The sequence below is a fragment of the Rhinatrema bivittatum genome, chromosome 13 (genome assembly GCF_901001135.1).
Source record: "Rhinatrema bivittatum chromosome 13, aRhiBiv1.1, whole genome shotgun sequence".
NCBI lineage: Eukaryota > Metazoa > Chordata > Amphibia > Gymnophiona > Rhinatrematidae > Rhinatrema > Rhinatrema bivittatum.
In genome coordinates, this window is record NC_042627.1 from 17,048,027 (window position 1) to 17,070,527 (window position 22,501).

General features: G+C 48.8%; 1 protein-coding gene across 3 annotated transcripts in view; it reads left to right on the forward strand.

The window, feature by feature from the left end:
* Positions 1–22,501, forward strand: part of ULK3 (unc-51 like kinase 3) — a 41,184-nt gene that overhangs the window by 2,613 nt on the left and 16,070 nt on the right. For all 3 annotated transcript variants that reach the window (XM_029574928.1, XM_029574927.1, XM_029574929.1), the window contains exons 3-9: positions 849–969; positions 2,580–2,684; positions 3,989–4,132; positions 4,548–4,630; positions 11,214–11,369; positions 11,771–11,876; positions 21,401–21,441. In XM_029574928.1, coding sequence (XP_029430788.1) covers positions 849–969; positions 2,580–2,684; positions 3,989–4,132; positions 4,548–4,630; positions 11,214–11,369; positions 11,771–11,876; positions 21,401–21,441 — 756 coding nt within the window. The remainder of the gene's footprint in view (positions 1–848; positions 970–2,579; positions 2,685–3,988; positions 4,133–4,547; positions 4,631–11,213; positions 11,370–11,770; positions 11,877–21,400; positions 21,442–22,501) is intronic.

The following is a 22,501-nucleotide window of genomic DNA, read 5'->3' on the forward strand; positions in this document are numbered from 1 at the left end:
GCAGCCTTTTGAAAACTGAGCCTCTTATGTATATCTGACTTGTGTTAAGCACTGCCCTCCTTTGCAGCTTTAAGTCACACTGCAGTGTGAGGAGAGCTCTCCCGTATTTTAACTTTACACATTTGGTGGAAGACCAACCTTCAGATGCTCCTTTCATTGCATCACACGCACCCAAAGGAACGGAGACGCCCCCTAGGAGCTTCAGAATCCTTCCCGTGTTTTGCAAAATCCCTCTCCTCCTGCCGGCCAGCATCGGCCCTGCGGCTTCACCAGACCTTTTTTCTGTTGCGGTCAGAGCGGGAGTGATCGGGAATCACGCTGGCGCTCCCAGGGGGCCCTAGGGTCTGTGCCATCGTCCCTTCCTTGGCACAGCCTCCCCCTTCACAAACGAGCTCAGGTGAGCCTGCCAGGACGTGCGCCGTCCCATCTGGCTGCTGGGATTGAGTGCGGAGCAGCCCCCACCATTGTGCCCACTCAGAGATAACCCCCCAGACATCGCTCCCTTTCACTATTATTTAATCTTTGCTCGTTCGAGTTCTGACCCGAAGAGGAGCATTTTAGCTCTTGTAAGTCAGTCAAGAAAGTGTATTACATTAAGTCTAATAAATAGGTAATTGTTAACCTTTATTTCTGTGAAAATTTGAAACGGGCACCAGTAGGCAGATTTAATGTGCACCCTCAAAAACTATTCCTAAATGTACATTTCTACTAACTCTGAGAAGCCAGGGGCAGGAAAGCATTGACTGAGCTTCCCAAACCAGAAGGGGAAGAGGTTTGCAGCGGGTCTCGCTGCAATCCCAAGCAGTGCCGTTCCCTTACCTGCCTAGGTTTCTCTCTCCCCCCTGCAGTGGGACAGCGAGCACATTTATCTGATCATGGAGTTCTGTGCTGGAGGCGATCTCTCCCGCTTTATTCGGACTCGCAGGATGCTCCCGGAGAGGGTGGCTCGAATCTTCCTGCAGCAGCTCGGTAAGACCTCCCGCCACGTCAGCCCCAGTCTGTATAGAGAAGGTGCGGGTCTGCTGACTCCCCATCCCCCCCCCCCCCCTTCCCTGTTTTTCTCTCGCTTTCATGGGCAAACGCAGTGTGGAAGGGGAGTCTGCAGTTCTTGTGCTCAGATTGAGGGGGCTCGTAGCTCTTGCCCGCGCTTTTCTTTTGATGGCAGAGCTGTAATGTGTGAGAGGGCCGGTCGGCTGGGCCCAGCCTGTTCTCCTCAGTCTTGGCAGCGTGACTGATCTTCAGACGGTCTTTGGCACGAAGACGGCGCTGTTCACGGAGTGAGGGCCTTGGGGATCCCACCCAGCCCCTGGCTGAGACGGCAGTTCGTGTCCCGCGGGCCTGGGAGACTTGCAGTGCTCCAGCAGCAGCTGTCTGTCCCCAGCGGGGTCCTACTGGGCAAAGCTGGCATTAGCCTATGCTGGTAAAAGTGAGCCGGAAGTGACAAGTCCATATCTCCTATGCTTTGTCTTTTTTTTGTTTTCCTTTCATTTTGAGACCATTTATAGCATTGTTAAAAGTAGCAATATGGCCGTCCTGCAAAAGTACATCCAGTACGCCGTGGCCGAGGATAAGAGAGGGCTTCAGGCTGCTTGCCCGCTTTGACTCTGACACTTTGAAGCTGCCAGTTAGGAAGCAGTCGCTGCCAGGGCCTCCGTGATGGGGGATGGGATGGGGATACCCTTCCAGCTGTCCCCCAGTGAGAGGGCAGGAGATTCCGAGAAAGGCCGGTGGGGTGTGCGGTACTTCAGATGAGAGCTACAGGGCAGCCCTCATTTAACTTCCTCCAATTTAAAAGGGGAAAACAGAAATTCCAGTTCTGTGAAAAGGCAGCGAGCACTCTTGCATTAACTGGATTACTCGCTTACATCAGCAATGTGATCTCTTCCTTCCTCTTCTGGTCTTGCGCTCAGATTTTTTTTTTTCTAATATATTTTCTAATGTTTTTTTTTTAGATATGTGGCTCTTTCTTTGTGCTTCTTGTTTTAAAATCTCCTTTTCTGAAAGTGCTCTTCAGCTGTCCATACTGTATTTGTGCATTACGTGCATTAGTGTGATGCCTGCATGGGAAAAGAGGTGCTTCTGATGATGATCAGCACAGTAGCACCCTGATTTACTTAGCTTTATAATGGTCAGAATGACTAGGTGGGAGGAGCTTTTAATCTGTTAATGTAGTCTTAAGAATTAAATACAATTGAAATAGGGACTTGTTAGTGAATCTGTTTGTTCAGTCTACCCGTGGCATATCAAAAAATATTCTTAATGCTGTTTCTTTAAAACTATTTTTGGTGCATTTGTGTCATGAGGACTGCACTGAGCTGGAAGCGCAGCTGGGCATTAGGGAGCTCCCTCAGGCTCCGTTAACTTATTTAGATTTGATTTTTGTATTTTGAATCTGCTGACTGACGTCCCCTTCCCTGATCTGTGCTCCTTGTAGTTCAGTCTCGCCCACTGGTCTGCAGTGACTCCCTGTGCCGCTCCTGTTCTCGGGGGGGGGGGGGGGGGGCTTGGGGAGGGGGGGGTATAGTAGAGAAAGTTTCACGGGCTCTACCTTCTCACATTACCTCCGTTTCTGTCTGCAGCTTGCGCCCTCCAGTTCATTCATGAACGCAACATCTCCCACCTGGACCTGAAGCCACAGAATATCCTGCTCAGCTCCTTTGATAAACCACACCTCAAACTGGCTGGTCAGTGTGGAGGGGAGGGAGAGGGGTGGTGGAGGATTAGAGAAGGGAGAGGGTTTTTACTATAGCGTGACCGGCCTGGGTTCTTGCTCTCAAGGCTTTCTGTCCCTTTTTTTTTAGTTCACCCTGTCTTATTACTTGTGCGAATGTTCGTTTTAATAAGGAAGCGTGGGATCGTGTTAATCTGCTTGGATACTTAGAAATAATTGTGCACCATCCAGTGAAGGGCGCGGAGTTCTGGGAAGCTTCTCACAAATGTGCCAAGTTAGTGCAGTACAAAGGGGACTCCTCTGGCTTGTTTGTTCACTTTATTTTCCCTCTCTATGGTCATTTAACCCAAAGCTAGTCAAGAAACGCATTGCTAGTCCACTAAAGAGGCATCACCTTATATTTTTATTTGTTGATCATACGTTTTTATTCCACACGTCCAACCGAGACTTGCTCTCCGCAGATTGCAATAAAAAAAAAGCAGGTCTACATTCAAATGTAATAGTTATCCATCTAAATGGCTTACCTGGCTAAATTCTAGTATTCCGGCTAGAATTCCAGGGAGGAGCGGAGTTAGCCAGATAAGTAAATCGGCTAGCTCTGTTTGGGCCATAGCACTGTCCTAAAGTTAGCCAGGTTTATTCAGCCATGGCTGTGCCGCTGTCTGTACACTACTAGTTAGTTGGCTGCGTATAATCTGTTAACTAGTACAACGGCTGAATATGACCCTGTAGGGTACAATAAATTCACGAAAAACCTCGATGATAAAGCAGCAGATAAACTACGTAAGCCAGATAGCTGTTCAACCCTGGCGCAAGAATAACCCAAGCAAACACTCGTTAAAAGTTCCAAATATTAGAATTCGCTGGGGGAAGGTCCCCTTTTAGTTTTTTTTTTCCTGAAGGACAAGTAGTCCTTTTCTTCCCTGAGATCATGAGGGAATTCCAGCGTTTTTGGGACTGTGCCTTCTCTTCATCAACCTTTATTTCTGTTCATGCAAGTGGACTGACACTGCTGCCAGACTGCTTTTATGTGCATTTAAGAAATGGCTGGTGATTTTGCACCCACAGTCATGCTAAGGGGAGCTGCTGGCCTGTTGTAGCGTGGACACGATCCCCGGGGCACCCCCACCTCGCCTGCCCGCTCCTCGCCCTGAATTTCACTGCGGTGCAGCAGGGACGTTGCCGACTCTCTGTTATTGCTCAAGGTCGCACGGTCAGTGGTGGGTAGGGATGCTGAATGAACTCCTTGGCACTACCCTAGCTGTCTGTCCTCCTCCCCCCTCCCCCTCATACCCTGCTCTCTCCATTCCTCCTCAGATTTTGGTTTTGCTCAGTACATGTCCCCGTGGGATGAGAAGAGTGTCCTAAGGGGATCGCCGCTGTACATGGCTCCAGAGATGGTTTGCAGGCGGCAGTACAATGCCCAGGTGGATCTGTGGTCTGTGGGGGTCATTCTCTATGGTAAGCCCTGAGATGCCGACGTGTCTGCATGTTTAATACACGAAATTTTAAAACCAAAAAAATAATCTTTCTGTGCAGGGCACAAAATAATCCAGGCAATCATCAGTGATCTTTCCTTTTGTTTTATAAATATCTCTAAGTGTCTTAGGCGTTTGTCTGTCCTGGTGACCCACTCTTTCCCCAACCAGGACCGACCCCAGAGCTGTGCTCTGCCTTGCACGGTTCCCTGTGGGGGGCCTACCTCCCGCCTGCCTGCCGCGGGCTCGTCGCGGCTGTGACGGTTGCATGCAGCTCCCTTTGGGAAGAGAAAGAAGGAACTCTCTCTCTGTTTGGGGAAGTTTTTCCCCACAGCTTGACAAAAAAAACCCCCAAAACCACCCAACCTATTCGCTTTGATGTCATTTTTCTATCCCAGAAGCGCTCTTTGGGAGGCCGCCCTTCGCTTCTAAAACATTTCTTGAGCTCGAGGAGAAGATCCGCAGCAGCCAAGCCATTGAGGTAAGGCAGCGATGAAGGCAACAGCCGGGCGCTTGGGGTAAGACGGAGAACAATGGCCGGGCCCTTGAGTAAGGCGGGGACGGAGGCCTATGGTGTAGCAGAAGTGTTGCTCAGTGATTAGTGAGGGGAGAGCAGCAGGACACCTCTTGTCGTCTGGAGAGTGACCAGCTCCCGTTAAGACCACAGCCCGCTTCCCTTCACCGTTCACGTTCCCCGGCAGCGCCCTTATTGATATTACACTCACATCATTACTGCTTCAAATTGTGGAACCTCCCCTGTTAGGGATCAGGCTGCCAATTCCCTGAGTGGTAAGTGGGAGGAATGGTTAAAGCAGAAGCAGATGTTAAAGTAGAGATTGAGGGGGAAACTTCATTCGGGTCTCTTCCGTGTGGTCGTTGATGGGCCAGGTCAGCCTGCCCCGTGGACCAGGAAAAAGTGCTCGTGTGTGAGGTTTGTCAGTAAAGGTTGTTTATTGTGTCCACCAGGGGGCAGCACTGGACAGCAAATGTTTCCTGTGATACAGTTCACTTGACAATACCACAAGGATCCACCCCCACCCCTGTATGCAGGAATAACTCTTACAGAAAAGTCCCTAAAAGATTTGGGATTGATTTTTAAAAGGTTTTCATGCATAAAATCAGCATGAAAGTAGCGTGTGCACGTGTAATATGATATTTTGGAAACCTTGCGTGTACGCGTGTGCATGTGGAGCGAGGAGTAAATGTTAACGGGGAAAATGGGGTGGTGGAGGGGCGTTTTGTGGCAAGGTTCGCAAGTGTGGGCACAGTTTGCTATTTTGTAAGCAGTATGCGTGCATTCAGTGGTGTAACCAGATATTAATTTTTTGGGGGGGAGGGGCAGTTGACATATAAGTCTAGGCCCTACTATTTGTACTCTTATCAATAAATAATGCCTTAGAGTGCATCTGGCAATGGATTTCTAAGTAGTTTCATCATGAGTGATGCTTTAAAATTATTTTAATTCTATTCCAAGCACTTACCGGCATTAAAAATACCTTATTAATCTAGATTAATTGGTGTATATTTATAAACTGCAATAAATACAAATCATGTAAAAAGTAACATATGTTTAACAGAAACATCAGGTCCAATTATGTCATAAAACAAAGATAAATGTATTCTTTTATGAATCCTCTTTCCAAAAATGCAGAGAATATCATAACTACAATAAAACAGCAACAATCATCCTAAGAACTTAGGATTTTCAACAGGTGCAGAACAGAACTAGGACATGCCAAAATATTTATATATATATATATTCAAATGCTGGTGCCACATCAGTGACAAAACAAACTCCCTCCAATTCTAAAGACAAATCCCTACAAAAACAAAAAAATAACACCTAGAACCTTCCCATGCCATACCATAACAGCAGCAACCTTATCTCAAAAAGGCAGCAACGGCAAGCACTATACCAAGCCCTAGAACACTAATACACTCCGTAGTGGGCATACAGACCAAGCCGAACTGCTGCAAATCCCTGCTGAGAAACTACACACTAGCCAACATACTGCACTTCTATCACACATGTGCAACACAGACAGAGCCTTACCTAATACAGAATAAGGGACTACAAATTAGAAACAAACATACAGACAAAACTGAAACGGAAAGCCTGAGAAACCAGCCTCAGCCTCTGTGAATACTGGAATACTGAAGAAACAGCAAAATACAAATATATAAGAAATGCACATTCCCAAAGATTGAATATTCCAGTTGCTGAAAGGCAAATTGGAATATTTTTTTTTACCTTTGTTGTCTAATTTTATTTTTCTGATTGGTTGGTCCTAGTCTCTTTGTTCCCCTTGTCTGTCTTTTCCTAATTCCTTTTTCAGGATCTCTTTTATTTTTTGTTTCTTCTCTCTCCTCTTGTCTTCTTTCCTCTTTCATACACACAGATTCTTACTCGCATGTACCCTCTCAAACACATGCTTTTTCTCATACAGGCTCCCACTCTTGCTTGCTCTCTCTCACATACACACAGGCTGCCTCTCAGGCTTCCACTCTCACATGTTCTCACTCACATACAGGCTCTCACTCGCAGGTTCCCACTCCCACACAACACACTCAGGCTCTTGCTCTCACATGCAGGCTCCCATTCCCCCTCACATCACACACAAACTCTCACTTTTACATGTTCACATTCCCACACAAACAGGCTCTTACATGCAGACTCATATACACACAAGGCTCTCACAAACAGGATGCCACTCCCACTCTCATACTCTCTCTCACACAGGCTCCCATTTCCACGCACATACTCTTCCCCCCCCCCCCCCCCCCACACACACACGGTCTTATTCCCACATGCTTTCTGTCTCTCTCTCTCTCACACACACACACACACACACAGCTTCTCCATTCCCACATGTTCTCTCACATACACACATACCCAGGCAGGCTCTTATTCACATCAATATCCCCCTCCTCCAGACAGGCTTCCATTCACACCAACACACCCGCTCCCAGTCACACCAACACCCCCTCTCCCAGGCATGCTCCCATTCACTCACAAACACAAAACCTAGGCAGTCTCCCCATCGAGAGCAGAAGGGGGAGCCCATTCTGTGGTTGCTGCTGCTCCTCCTTGTGGGCCGGCCCCTGTAGTATTCAAAACTTTTGCAGCTAGCACTTCCTCAATGCTGATCTCATGCATCATGTGCATTTATTACCAAGCTTATCCTCGTACTTTCAGGCTTGCTAATTAAGTCGCAGAAGTGAAACAACACATGCCTTTTTGTTTCCAATCTTGGAGTGGACGGTTTGGGACCATGCTACCTTAACAACGGCCACTCATCCATTCCCTGGTCTGATAGTTTTCTTATACATGTATCTGGACATGTTAAGAATGAACTTTACAAAAATCTTGATGACGTAAAAAGAAAAAAATTTACACTAAAGCTTTCATCAGTCCCCTGTCACCAAACCTTCCCTCAATCAATGGGTGTGACTTTGACCACTTGGTTACTAAATGGAATTCATCAATCTTAGACTCCCTAAACACCACAGCTCCAGGAAAATTATGTACTATCACTTTCCGACCCAAAACTATCTGTTGCATCCGGTGCTAGGCGGCTTCGCCCCATTTGCCTCACCTTGTTCACGGCTCCTCCCGCTTCCCTTGGGAAAATGGCTGCCGCCGCATCTACAAGCCGACCTCTCCGGCGTCCCCGGAACGGAAGCTGCCTCCTGCCATGCTTCTCCCAAGGGCCTACTAGGGTGCGCGCGCGCATGCCACCCACGTCTTTATTCCAGCGTTGGCGCGAACCTCGGGGGCGTTCCCCTCTGCTGACGTCACGCCATCCGGGTGTATAGCCTGTACTTTGTTGCTAGCTCGTTGAGTTAGCAAAGGATTGGTTTCAGCCGGTCTAAGCTACTCTGCCACTTCCTTGCTGCCGCTGGAAGCTCTCTCTCTCTGCCCTTCGGTGTATTGCTAACCTGGGTTCCTGCTCCTCGGGGGCCCTCTGCTTTATTTCAGGTGCCTTACAGGGATCAGGTACTCGCTCCTCGAGGGCCTGCTCTCCCTGTCTTGGTGCCGCTACCAACTTCTTCTATCCTGGTGGAATCGCATACTAACAGCAACCACCTAGTGAGTAATCTAACGCTCAATCTATCTCATCTACGGTACTGCCCTACTGGAAAACCTGCACTGGAATTCCCCTATACCAACGGGGTGAGAAGGGTCCCCTCTGCTGAGGGTCCTGAGACTGCTACATCCAGACTGCATCACTACTGCTACCTCTGGTGGTATACTACAAGCTGTTTAATAAAAGAACTAAACTCTGTGTTTGTGCGTCTGCGTTTAGCCCAGTACTGTGGCGCCTCACGGGGCTCCTCCCCGTGGGCGTGGTCATCTGCCACAGTACCCAAGAATCCACCCAAACATCGCTTAACCATGCACTATCTGGAATTCACCTCTCTTACGAAGCATGAAAACTATGCTACAACACCTTGAAAGACGCTGGCGTAAGCATCCTTCTCTAGAGTGGATAAAAGCCTACTTTACTCACTTAAAAAAAAAATATAAAAAATAAATTGATCATGCAATGCAAATAAAATCTAAATGGCCAATGGCAGCCCAAATATCCTGTTCAATATTGTAAAATCTCTGACCGCACCTAAAACTGGGACTTGTAATGACATTTCTAATGATTATTGCAGCGATATTGCTCATTATTTCCAACATAAAATAGTCAAAATATCTTCAGAATTCTCGCACTTCCCGATCCTACACTTAACTTATCCCCCTTAACATGTTCCTGGTCTGCTTTCTCTGAAACAGACGCTTTAACTGTATCACAATTACTTACCAAATTGAAAACTTCGGACTCCCCTTACAACCCATGCCCAGGTCAACTACTAAAAGACCAGTCCGTGAACATATCACTCCTTCCATTGTGCAATTAGTTAACTTATCCCTCAGCACTGGAATATTTCCAAAAACTCCAAAAGAAACCTTTATTCTTCCAGTACCAAAAAACAAAAATGCCACTGATCTCACTGACTTTACCAATTTCCGCCCAATAGCATCCTTGACTACACTAGCAAAAGTCATAGAATCTACAGTCCTACATCAACAATAATAACATCCTCTATCCAAATCAACACAGCTTTCATAAAGGACATAGCAGCGAAACTTTACTCCTCTCTTCTTTTGATTCTATCATCTGAGGCTTTGTTGCCAATATGGACTATTTCATAGTCCTCCTTGACATTTCAGCAGCCTTTGACATCCTAAACCATGATATTCTCTTCTCCAACCTACAATTTATAGGTATTAAAGATATAGTCCTTCAATGGTTCAACTCATTTATCGCTAATTGTCCTCAGCAAATCAACCTCGGTACATGTTCCTTAGACTGGTACACTACTTCATCTGGAGTCCCACAAGGCTCCTCTCTGTCAGCAATGTTTTCGACATTTACCTACTTCCCCTTTTCCATATATTATTAACAGGTCTATGCTGACGAGATTCAATTTCTCATACCCTACACCTCCTCTTGGTCTCACATACTGTCATTAAGCATATTATACCTAAAAACTATTAAAACCTGGCCATCACATAACCGCCTAAAGCTGAATGCCGCAAAAACAGAAATCGTACATCTGTCCACTATACCCCATTCTTCTTGTTGCCCACCGTCATACCTCACATTTGATAACCATACTATCCTCATTACCAATCAAGCTTGCAACCTAGGAGTCATTCTCAACTCCAATTTATCTATGTCCATTAATATTGCTAAAGTTGTCAAAACATTCTTCTACAAACTTTATCTACTTAAAAGGTTAAAGCCTCTGCTATACCCTACTGACTTCAGAACCGTTTTACAAGCTCTTATTCTTTCCAGCCTAGACTACTGCAATTCACTATATCTAGGCCTCCCAGATTCAGCGATCCGTCCCTACAACTAATTCAAAATGCTGTAGCCCATCTTCTTACAAACATCAAAATTAGAGAACACATCAACCCAACTCCTCAATCTCCACTGGCTTCCGATCCGGCAACGCATCCATTACAAAATCTTGATGTTGATCTTCAGCTTTAATCCACAACCCTTCTGCCGTCTTGCTGTGCACCTCTTTACGACCACAGCAACCCCCACGTCACCTCCGTTCAGCAGATAAAAATCTCCTACAGGACCCAACAATTAAAATAGCTAGGCTTGAACTTGCAAGAAAGCGAGCCTTCTCAGTAGCAGGTCCATCGCTTTGGAATTCCATCCCTCCGACATTAAGACTTCTGACTAATCCCAAAGAATTTAGGAAAAAATAAAAAATCTACTTGTGATCTGTTGCTTTCAATACATCACATTCAAACTGACACCTTTCTTTTATGTTTTTTATGTATTTCTTTTAAATGTAAACTTTTATTATTTAAATGGCAACTTTTATTAGTGTGCTTGTTACTTGTTTTAATGATGCATGTCTACTATGTAAACTGCCTAGATCTCGCTCTGTATAAGTGGTATACAAAAGATTGTAAATAAAATAAATAAATCAAGCGGTGGGGGTGACAGGGTGGAGTTGTCGGCGATTGCAATTATCCATGCAAGTCACGTAGGCGCATTTTTTATGAAATACCTGCTTTCCTGGATGACTCAGAGTCATTAGGCATATATTAGAATTATTACACCCATCAAATATGTGCGCTTGATGTTATCAAATGGTTAGAGAAAGTCTGTGGAGTTCTGCACTGCAGATATATACGACTTCTTTCAGAAATACGCAGTAGTTTGTAAACTGCAGCTGACTCTGCACATTTTTTTTTTTAAATACTAGCCGAAACCTCTGTGGGCCCTCTTATACACGCATTGGGTAACTTCCGCAAACTATTGACAATTTTGGTTCCCAAACAAGAGAAGGATGGATGGATGCCGTGGGGAAAGCGTGTTTTCCTGACACACATCTCTCTCTCTCTCTCACTCTTGTACACACTTTGTCTCACTTGTATGGATGCACTCCGGGTGTTGCACACTCCCATTCATAGGCTTAAACTGATGTGTGTGTGTGTGTTTGTTGCACTCTGTAATTCTTTTTTCTCTTGGTCCCCTGTTTGTCAGCTCCCTGGGAGACCACAGCTTTCTAGAGACTGCCGGGACCTTTTGCAGCGCCTCCTAGAGAGAGACCCCTTGCAGCGCATCACGTTTGAAGAATTCTTCACTCATCCGTTTGTGGACCTGGATCACATGCCGTCTCCGGAGAGCTTGGAGAGAGCAGTGAGTGGCAGAGAGAACACACAGGCATTCAGACAGCCTGGGCAGGGCTCAGCTCTGGCACTGAGACTGCTGACATGGGAAGGAGGCTGATGTGAGACAGTTCACACACCTGGAATTTTTCCAAGCAGGGCAGATCATTATTATGAGAAACCCAATATTTACTGCCAGAGACGGTCATTGCTGGCAATGAGACCGTCACATGAGGATGCTGCCGCTGAATTTGGTATCAGAAAGTGCTGGAAGATGAAGAAATTTCCTTTTTGACTATGATGGTAGTATGAGGCTGGGATTAGGATCTTTTACCTCTAGGCCGGCTCTGCCTAGGACTGGGTCCTGTTAGTGCTGTGCCAGCTTGGCAGGGTTTTTCCAGGGGTCTCTTGAACTTTTGTTTTCCATTTCAGACCTCCCTGGTGGTGGACGCTGTAGAGAAGGATCAACAGGGAAACTCCTCAGCAGCGCTCTCTCTGTATTGCAAAGCCTTGGAGTACTTTGTGCCTGCTCTGCATTGTGAGTACTGGAGGAGCTGAGTGCCCTGTTATTCCTCAAATAACTGCTGCGCCTGGGATGTAAACTCACATATCACTAGGGTCTGAGCTGACATTCTCCCTCCCAGACTCTCAGATCCTCCCTCTCTTATACTCAGTAATGTCATTGTTTGCCCCCCCTGCCTTACTGCAGGCCCTGTAATGGAAGTGTGGCATCTCTTCTCTCACATTAAGAGCGTTCAGACCCCTGCACCTTGGAAACTGGGGCTCAGCTGTACAGTAATGCTATATTTGCAAAATGATAATGGCATTTTATAACTGTATAAACTGGAGTAAGTAGTCGGTGTGCACCAGAGGGATGTGCAGGATCGAAAGTTGGAGCACCTCTTTTGGAGGTCTGTTCTGCAGCTTGATGGGTGAGCCTATCTCAGAGCCGATGACATCACAGGCAGTGTGCCTACACTCAAGCAATGACATCATCTCAAAAAAGATGAAGCAGAATTAGAAAAGGTACCCAGAAGAGCGACCAAAATGATAAAGGGGATAGAACGATTCCCCTATGAGGAAAAGCTAAAGAGGATAGGGCTTTTCAGCTTGGAGAAGAGACAGTTGAGGGGATATATGATGGACGTCTATAAAATAATGAGTGAAGTAGAACGGGTAAACACAAATTGGTGGTTTACTCTTTCAAAAAGTGAAAAAACTAGGGGACCTGCAATGAAGTTACTAGGTGATACATTTAAGACAAATAGGGAAAATTATTTTTTTTAATCAACATATTAAACATTATTAAACTCTGGAATTCATTGCCAGAAGATGTGGTGAAAGCTGTTAGTGTAATGCATTTAAAAAAAATGTGGACAAGTTCCTGGACTAAAAGTCCATAAATCATTATTAAGTTGGACATGGGGAAATTCACTGCTCATCCCTGGGGTAAGCAGCTTGGAATCTGTTGACCTTTTGGGATCCTGCCAGGTACTTGTGACCTGGATTGGCCACTGTTGGAACAAGGTACTGCGCTTGATGGACAGATGGACATAAGAACATAAGAAAATGCCATACTGGGTCAGACCAAGGGTCCATCAAGCCCAGCATCCTGTTTCCAACAGTGGCCAATCCAGGCCATAAGAACCTGGCAAGTACCCAAAAACTAAGTCTATTCCATGTAACCATTGCTAATGGCAGTGGCTATTCTCTAAGTGAACTTAATAGTAGGTAATGGACTTCTCCTCCAAGAACTTATCCAATCCTTTTTTAAACACAGCTATACTAACTGCACGAACCACATCCTCTGGCAACAAATTCCAGAGTTTAATTGTGCGTTGAGTAAAAAAGAACTTTCTCCGATTAGTTTTAAATGTGCCCCATGCTAACTTCATGGAGTGCCCCCTAGTCTTTCTACTATCCGAAAGAGTAAATAACCGATTCACATCTACCCGTTCTAGACCTCTCATGATTTTAAACACCTCTATCATATCCCCCCTCAGTTGTCTCTTTTCCAAGTTGAAAAGTCCTAACCTCTTTAGTCTTTCCTCATAGGGGAGCTGTTCCATTCCCCTTATCATTTTGGTAGCCCTTCTCTGTACCTTCTCCATCGTAATTATCTTTTTTTTTGAGATGCGGCGACCAGAATTGTACACAGAATTCAAGGTGTGGTCTCACCATGGAGCGATACAGAGGCATTATGACATTTTCCGTATTATTCACCATTCCCTTCCTAATAATTCCCAACATTCTGTTTGCTTTTTTGACTGCCGCAGCACACTGCACCGACGATTTCAATGTGTTTTCCCTGTACGTACCAGGATCAGTCCAGGACACCTGGGTTGTGACTCCGCACCAGTAGGTGGAGACAGAGCAAAACTTGTGGGCGGAGCCATATATGCCCCTGTGCCAGTCACAGCCCCTCAGTCTTACTCTGTCTCCAGTAGGTGGTGCAGGTGCGGTCACAGCCTCGGCCTGCACTGATTCTGGTAGTTAGTCAGGTTTTTTTGGAATTTTTTTCTTTAAATTTGGTTTTGGAAACTTTTCATCTAGATAAAGAAGATTTTGGTTTTGGAAATGTTTTCTTCTAAAGAAAGAAGACTCCCTCGTCCTGAGAGCCTCCCAGGGGGGTTGGGAGGTTCTGAGGGGACCATCCCCCCCTGGTAGAGGCCGCTGCTGAGGGTCGAGGACCCGGCCCTTGCTGGCAGCAGCGTCGGGGGTGACACCGGGGAGCCCGGTTCACTCACCCCCGCTGGAGCAGGCAGGTCAGGACCAGGGACAGCGTCCAAGCAGCAAGCGCAAGTACAAAAAAAAAAAAAAAAAAAAATCTGTTTTGTTTTTACTTTGCGGCTTCCTCGCCTCGCCGGCTCTCCGTCCTTCGCGGCTTCGTTCCGGGGGGGGGGGTTGATTTTTACTGTAGATCCCTTCTGGGCACTGGCCGGTCGTGTGGGGGATGCCGGTTCTCCGTCCTTCGTGGCTTCCTTCCGTGGGGGAGGTGAATTTTTTGGTACTGCAGATCCCTTCTGGGCACGTGCCGGTCGCGTGGGGGATGCCGCGTGGAGCCTCCTACCGCGTGTGCGGCCCGGTGCGCACACCTGTATAGGGACGGCGTGTGTTTTTTCACGGGTCTCGGGCGGCGGGGGCCGTCCGAGACAGGTCGGTGAGCGCGGATTCGACCAGCGTCGGGGCTGCTGTGTGATGAGCAGGCAGGGGATAGCTCAGCTGTTTCGTCCCGCTGAGCGCCGTTCCCGCTAAGCGCGGGAACGGCGGCCATTTTAGGTGCAGTTAGTCAGGCCGCGCTGAAGGCCTTAGAAAATGGAGGTCTCCCTCCGGATCTTCCCCGCAGCAGCGAGCCCCCGGGAAGCCCTCCCCGGGGAGGGGGGGGGGGCTGCTTCTCCGGTTTAAATGGAAGGGGCCTCCTCTGTTTCAGAGGCCTCCCCTTTTTCTTCGGATTTCCTGAAGTGCAAAAGATCAAGGCAGCAGAGGAGGAAAGCGGGGAAAGGATCTGAAAAGCCCTACGATCCTCCAAAGCGGAAGTGCCCGGTGCGGGCAGACCGCAGGAGACGGACTTCGGCTCCTCCTGTTCGGAGGACGCAGCCCCGGCTGGGGGGGCGCTGAGGAGCCAGAGGGAGGGGGGTCAGACCTGCCAGGTACCAGCACAGGTACAGCAGTGGATGGAGTTGACCCCAGAGTAGTCCGCTTGTTCCCATGGGAGGAGTTGGCCCTTTTTCCCGGCCATCCTGCAGTAATTTGGGGTGGAGGCCCACAGATGGAGTCTTGACCGGGGGCCAAGATGGATCCGGTCTTTTCCAGCTCACCGGTCCAGCAGTGGCCTTCCCGTTCCCCTTTTTCGGCTGCGGACATTTTATTCCGGGAATGGGATACCCCGGAGCGGGGCCTGAAAGTGAGTAAAGCCATGGTCAAGTTGTATCCATTACCAGCAGATACTCTGGAGCTTCTTCGGGTTCCCAGAGTGGACGCAGCGATGTCAGCGGTAACTACGAGGTCAACGATCCCGGTTACAGGAGCAGCCGTTTTCAAGGATATCCAGGATAGGACAATGGAACTCCAGCTTATGCAAGGGTTTTTCAGGTGTCGGCCTTGGGGGGCGCGCGGCGATTTGTAGTAACTTTGCGCTGTGTGCTGGGTTCCGGTGGACCCAGGTTCTCCAGGCCCATGCGGATCTGTCGGAAGAGGAGGCGCGGCATGCGGATCACCGCAGATTCTCTGTATGACTTGCTCCGGACGGCCGCCAGAGCTATGGTCTCGCCCGGATCAGCGAGGCGCCTCCTCTGGTTTCGGAACTGCGATCCCAGGTAGTCGCGTCCTCCACGTTCGGGACCCTCGTATGGGTATTCTTCCCCCCGGACCCCTCAGTGACAACAGTCTTTTCGGGGGCAGCGGTTCGGTATGCCCTCGCCACAGCCTCTGTACGTGGTCCAAATTGTTGGGGTGCGGTTAATGTTGGTTTTCGAGGACGGGGCCAGCGTTACGGTGGACCAGTGGGTCTTCGGTGTGTTAAGTCGCGGCTACGCGTCAGATTTGTTCGAACCCCAGCGGACAAGTTTCTCGTCGCTCCTTGCAAAGCTCCGGAGTAGGAGGCGGCAACGCTAGGCACCATCAGGCGCTTGGAAAGTTTAGGAGCTGTGGTTCCGGTCCCGATCCATCAGCATGGCGACGGCCGTTGCTCCATTCGCTTCATCGTTCCAAAGAAAGACGGCACGTCAAGACCGATCCTGGATCTCAAAGGCGTGATCAGATGCCTGCGTGGGAGAAGATTCGTTCGGGGATTGCTTCGGTGTGCCCGGGCACATTCTTGGCTTCCCTAGATCTTACGGAAGCATCCCTTAACGTGGGACTTCGACCGGAGTCCCAGAAATTCCTGAGGTTCTGCATGCTGGGACGTCCCTATTCTTTCCAGGCGCTGCCGTTTGCTCGCGCAACAGCTCCCCGCACATTCACGAAAGTGATGATGGTGGGGGCGGCGCAGCTACGCTGGGAAGGCTTCCTGGTTCATCCTTGCCGGGACGACTGGCTGATTCGCGCAAAGTCCGAGGGTCAGTGTCGACGGGCGGTGGCCCGGGTCCTACAGATCTTGCAGTCTCTAGGCTGGGTAATCAATTTCGGCAAGAGTCAACGGGTACCGACCCAGACCCTAGAATTCCTCGGAGCGGTCTTCAACAAGAGACAGGGCAAACTGTTCCTACCCCAGGAACGCAGGTGCAAGCTACTGTCTCAGGTGAGGCGGTTGCTGTCTCTTCCCGGTCCTTGGGTCTGCGATTGTCTGACGGTCCTGGTTTTGATGACTTCAACACTCGCCATGGTTCCCTGGGTGCTCGTTCATCGGCGGCCGTTGCAGTCGTCCTTTTCTATCCCGATGGTAGCCGGTCTCGAAGGAGTTCTTCCTGCCTCTTCCACTCGAGGGCCAAGCGAGATCCAGCCTGCGTGGGTGGCACAATTCCAAGCTTGTGGTGTGTCCCTGCTGGTACCCGATTGGGCGGTGGTGACCACGGATGCCAGTCTCTCCGGCTGGGGAGCAGTTTGCCTAGGGAGGGTCGGTCCCGGGGCTATGGTCAGCGTCTCAAGCCCAGTGGTCTATCAGCCGACTAGAGACCAGAGTGGTCCGTCTGGCTCTACAAGCCTTCTTACCGTTAGTACGGGGAATGGCGGTCCGAGTATTATCGGACAACGCAACCACCGTGACCTACATCAATCATCAAGGAGGGACAAGGAGTCCACAGGTGGCTGTAGAGGCGCAGCTCTTGATGTCAGGGTCAGAGCTAAATCTCGGCAGCATCGCAGCCTCCCACATTGCCAGGGTCGACAATGTCCAGGCGTTTTTTTTTTCTCAACCGTCACCTCCTCAATCCCAGAGAGTGGGAATTGGGAAGAGCCGTTCCTCTTCATTTGCAAGTCCTGGGGAATGCCCCACATGGGCCTGATGGCCACGTGGCACAACGCATTCGCCCCGAGGTTTACAGTCGGAGTCGAGAAGGGGAGCAGAAGGGGTCGACGTGTTGGTGATTCCCTGGCCGACGGATGTGCGTCGGTACATGTTCCCGCCGTGGCCCATGCTCGGCAAGATTCTGCGGCGCATAGGATTGCTCCCGTCCAACGTGATCTTGGTAGCACTGGAGTGGCCGCGCCGTCTGTGGTTCGCAGACCTCGTCCAGTTGTCTGTTGCGGCACCCCTTCGTCTCCGGGGGTTCGCGGGGCTCCTTCATCAGGGCCCCGCCTGTTTGGAGGATGCGGATCCCCTCTGTCTTGCGGCCTGACTTTTGAGAGGAGTCGGTGGCAGAGAAAAGGTTACTCGGCCGCGGTAGTTGCTACGCTGCTGAGGTTCAGGAAGCAGTTCTACGTCCCTGGCTTATGTCCGGGTCGGGGTAGTCTTTGCGGAATGGTGCGTGGAGCGGAGTCTGGATCCCACTTCCGCTGCTATGTCCGATATTCTGGCTTTTCTCCAGGCGGGGCTGGCTAAAGGCTTAGCGTGCCGTTCTCTACGGGTCCAAGTGGCGGCGCTTGGTTGTTTACGAGGTAAGGTCCAGGGAACCTCCCTGGCTCTTCACCCGGATATTTCTCATTTCCTTAGGGGGGCTACACTCCTCCGTCCTCCTTTGTGGCCCCTTGGTCCTTCTTGGAATCTCAACTGGGTGCTTACCGCCTTCGGCTCAGCGCCGTTTGAGCCCCTGAAGCGTTCTACGATCAGGGATCTCATGTTGAAGACCGTATTCCTGGTGGCGATTACGTCGGCTCACCGTATCTCGGAATCGTAGGCTCTGTCCTATCGGGAGCTCCTCTAGCGCTTTCCGATTCTAGCGCTTTCCGATTTGGGAGTTTCGTTGCGGACGATTCCTTCCTTCCTGCCCAAAGTCCTCTCGGTTTTCCGTTTTGCATCATTCGGTAGAGCTTGCCGTTTTCGCGGTTGGGGAGTCTTCGGACACGAAAACGAAGACCTTAAGAAACATGGATGGGCGAATCTCTCTTCTTCGCTATCTATTATCCTTCTCGGGTGACGGATCATCTGTTTGTGCTGACTTCGGGTCCACAGGAAGGTTCTGCGGCGTCCTGCACGAAGATCGCCCGTTGGTTCAAGGAGGCCGTTGGCTCTGCGTACTTAGTGCGGGGAAATTCACCGCCTGTGGGTCTTCGGGCTCATTCGTCGCAGTCTCATGCTGCGGCTTGAGCGGAATCTTCCCGGGTGTAGCCTCAAGAGATTTGCAGGGCGGCTACCTGGAACTCGTGGCATACCTTCATTACACATTGCCGGTGGGATGTTCAGGCTGCTGAAACTGGGGGGTTTGGAGTGAGGGTTCTCTGAGCGGAACTCTCTGCTTCCCACCCTCGGTAAGTTAGCTCTGGTACATCCCAGGTGTCCTGGACTGATCCTGGTACGTACAGGGAAAGGAAAATTAGTTTCTTACCTGATAATTTTCGTTCCTGTAGTACCAAGGATCAGTCCAGGATCCCGCCCGCAGTGCTACGCTAGTGTAACGGAGAGTCCGCTCATCGATGTGTTTAGGTCAGCTGACCCCTTGTTTCTTCGCTCTCCCGGTTGGGGAGTCCGGTTCCTGTAGGGGGGTTGGAATTTTTCAATTGCAAGTTGGTAAAGTTTGCTCTGGTTACCTTATGGAGTTTTCTACTTTGACATTACGTATGACTGAGGGGCTGTGACTGGCACAGGGGCATATATGGCTCCGCCCACAAGTTTTGCTCTGTCTCCACCTACTGGTGCGGAGTCACAACCCAGGTGTCCTGGACTGATCCTTGGTACTACAGGAACGAAAATTATCAGGTAAGAAACTAATTTTCCTATCCACTATGACACCTAGATCTCTTTCTTGGGTTGTAGCACCTAATATGGAACCCAACATCGTGTAATTATAGCATGGGTTATTTTTCCCTATATGCATCACCTTGCACTTAACCACATTAAATTTCATCTGCCATTTGGATGCCCAATTTTCCAGTCTCACAAGGTCTTCCTGCAATTTATCACAATCTGCTTGTGATTTAACTACTCTGAACAATTTTGTGTCATCTGCAAATTTGATTATCTCACTCGTCGTATTTCTTTCCAGATCATTTATAAATATATTGAACAGTAAGGGTCCCAATACAGATCCCTGAGGCACTCCACTGTCCACTCCCTTCCACTGAGAAAATTGCCCATTTAATCCTACTCTCTGTTTCCTGTCTTTTAGCCAGTTTGTAATCCACGAAAGGACATCGCCACCTATCCCATGACTTTTTAGTTTTCCTAGAAGCCTCTCATGAGGAACTTTGTCAAACGCCTTCTGAAAATCCAAGTATACTATATCTACCGGTTCACCTTTACCCACATGTTTATTAACTCCTTCAAAAAAGTGAAGCAGATTTGTGAGGCAAGACTTGCCTTGGGTAAAGCCATGCTGACTTTGTTCCATTAAACCATGTCTTTCTATATGTTCTGTGATTTTGATGTTTAGAACACTTTCCACTATTTTTCCTGGCACTGAAGTCAGGCTAACCGGTCTGTAGTTTCCCGGATCGCCCCTGGAGCCCTTTTTAAATATTGGGGTTACATTTGCTATCCTCCAGTCTTCAGGTACAATGGATGATTTTAATGATAGGTTACAAATTTTTACTAATAGGTCTGAAATTTCATTTTTTAGTTCCTTCAGAACTCTGGGGTGTATACCATCCGGTCCAGGTGATTTACTATTCTTCAGTTTGTCAATCAGGCCTACCACATCTTCTAGGTTCACCGTGATTTGATTCAGTCCATCTGAATCATTTCCCATGAAAACCTTCTCCATTACGGGTTCCTCCCCAACATCCTCTTCAGTAAACACCGAAGCAAAGAAATCATTTAATCTTTCTGCGATGGCCTTATCTTCTCTAAGTGCCCCTTTAACCCCTCGATCATCTAACGGTCCAACCGACTCCCTCACAGGCTTTCTGCTTCGGATATATTTAAAAAAGGTTTTACTGTGATGTTGGACCGATTACAGCCACTAGGCTGAGTGGTGAATCTTCCAGAGAGCCAGCCCTCTCAGTCTCTGGAGTATTTAGGGGCATATTCCTCACAGAGGTTGAGGAAGCTTCAAGGACAAATTTGTCGCCTGCTGGGACTATTAGCAGATCCTGGATTCTATGGCTTCAACCTTGGAGTTGGTCCCTTGTGCATGTGCACATATGCGACCTCTCCCAGTGGAATCCATTGTTGGGGGAATTTCAGGTCTCCCTTCCATTAGAGGGGGAAGGCAGGAACAGTCTCTCTTGGTGACTACTTCGGGCCAATCTGGAATGGGGATTTCCTCTGGAATTTCCAGATTGGGTGGTGGTCACAACTGATGCCAGGTCTCAGGCTGGGGAGCTATGTATCAGGATCAGGTGGCCCAGGGCTGGTGGTCTAAGAAAGAGGCTTCTTGGTCCGTCAATCGGTTAGAGACGAGAGCGGTACGATTAGCTTTACGTGCGTTTCTTCCAAGATTATGAGGTTGTTCACTGATGGGCAATGCGACTATGGTGGCTTATGTCAACTGTCAAGGTGGAACCGTGAGTCGAGCAGTGGCACAGGAGGTGCAAGAATTGATCCTCTGGGCAGAGCAACATTTGGAGAGGACAGAGGCATCGCACATTGCAGGGGTGGACAACGTACAGGTAGATTTCCCGAGTCACAGGTCATTGGACCCAGGAGCTGTCAGAGGCAGCGATGTCTCTAATTTGTGAGAGATGGGGATCACCTAATGGCGACCAGAAGGAACTCGAAAGCGCTGCGGTTCTTTAGCTGAAGAGAGCTCTAGTCCTGCCATGGCCTCACAACGTGCTGTATGTCTTTCCTCCATGGCTTCTGGTGGGTAAGGATAGAAGGCAGATAAAGAAGCATCCGGGAGACAGGGCTACAAAACCCCAGCAGAATAGAAATCCTAGTTTGCTTGCATTAATTAACAACTGAATTCTGCCAAAGTGTTGCTGTTCTCTGAGGGGGTGAAGCAGCCAGGGGTGGATTTGAGTGTGGTGGGTGCCATGTGGAGCCCGGGCTTGGCCCATCTCATCCCTCGCTTTCCTTTCTTCCTGTAGATGAGACTGACGCTCGCCGAAAGGAAGCGCTCAGAAAGAAGGTCAGTAAAGGGGCAAAGGTCAGTGAAAGCCAGCAAGAAAATTGATGGGTTTTTGTTGGGGGGGGGGGGGGGGAGCGAGAGGAGAATGAACGTGTCTTTTGTTATGGGAGATGGGCCTGGAAAGAGAGACAAAACCGTAGGAGCTGACAGTCCTGCACCTTCCAAGGGATGCATTTCTCCCTCCATACTGGCCGCCTCTTATATCTGTTCTGTGACCATGAGACCTACGGGGAGAAGGGGAAAGTGAGCTGGGAATGAAGAGAGTGGAGGAGGAAGGTCTAAGGTGGTTCGATGCACGCACACACACAGGGAACCATCATGTGCCTGCATGTAAGAGAGCCAGGCATTTTATACTTAGTGTTCTTGTTCCCTGCATGGGAACAGTGAGTCTAAACTTAGTGGCGCATATATGTAAGGTATATTTGCACCTTGTCATCTTGTACAACTATGATATCCTTCCAAAGCACACAGTTTTATTTTTAGATAAAAAAAAAAAAAAAGAAAGAAAGTCACACATTAACTAACTGTAAATGCAATTCATGCTTCGGCAATTCAGGTGCTGCTGCCCCTTACTCTGGCCATTGCCCAAATCCCACTCCCTCAAGGCTTGTGTTCATGCCATGTAGCCGTCTGAGGGAGAAGGCCTTGCCCATGGGCAGTGTTCATACCATGTGTATGCCACAGGGAAAGAGCCTTGCCTATGGGCAGTGTTCATGCCACGGCATATTACTGGGAGAGGGCCTTGTCCGTGAGCGGTGTTAATTCCATGTGTGTGTCACTGGGACAGGGCCTTGCCTATGGGCAGTGTTCATGCCACGGCATATTACTGGGAGAGGGCCTTGCCCATGGGCAGTGTTCATGCCACGGCATATTACTGGGAGAGGACCTTGTCCGTGAGCGGTGTTAATTCCATGTGTGTGTCACTGAGAGAGGGCCTTGTCCGTGGGCAGTGTTAATTCCATGTGTGTGTCACTGGGAGAGGACCTTGCCCATGGGCGGTGTTCATGCCACGGCATATTACTGGGAGAGGACCTTGTCCGTGAGCAGTGTTAATTCCATG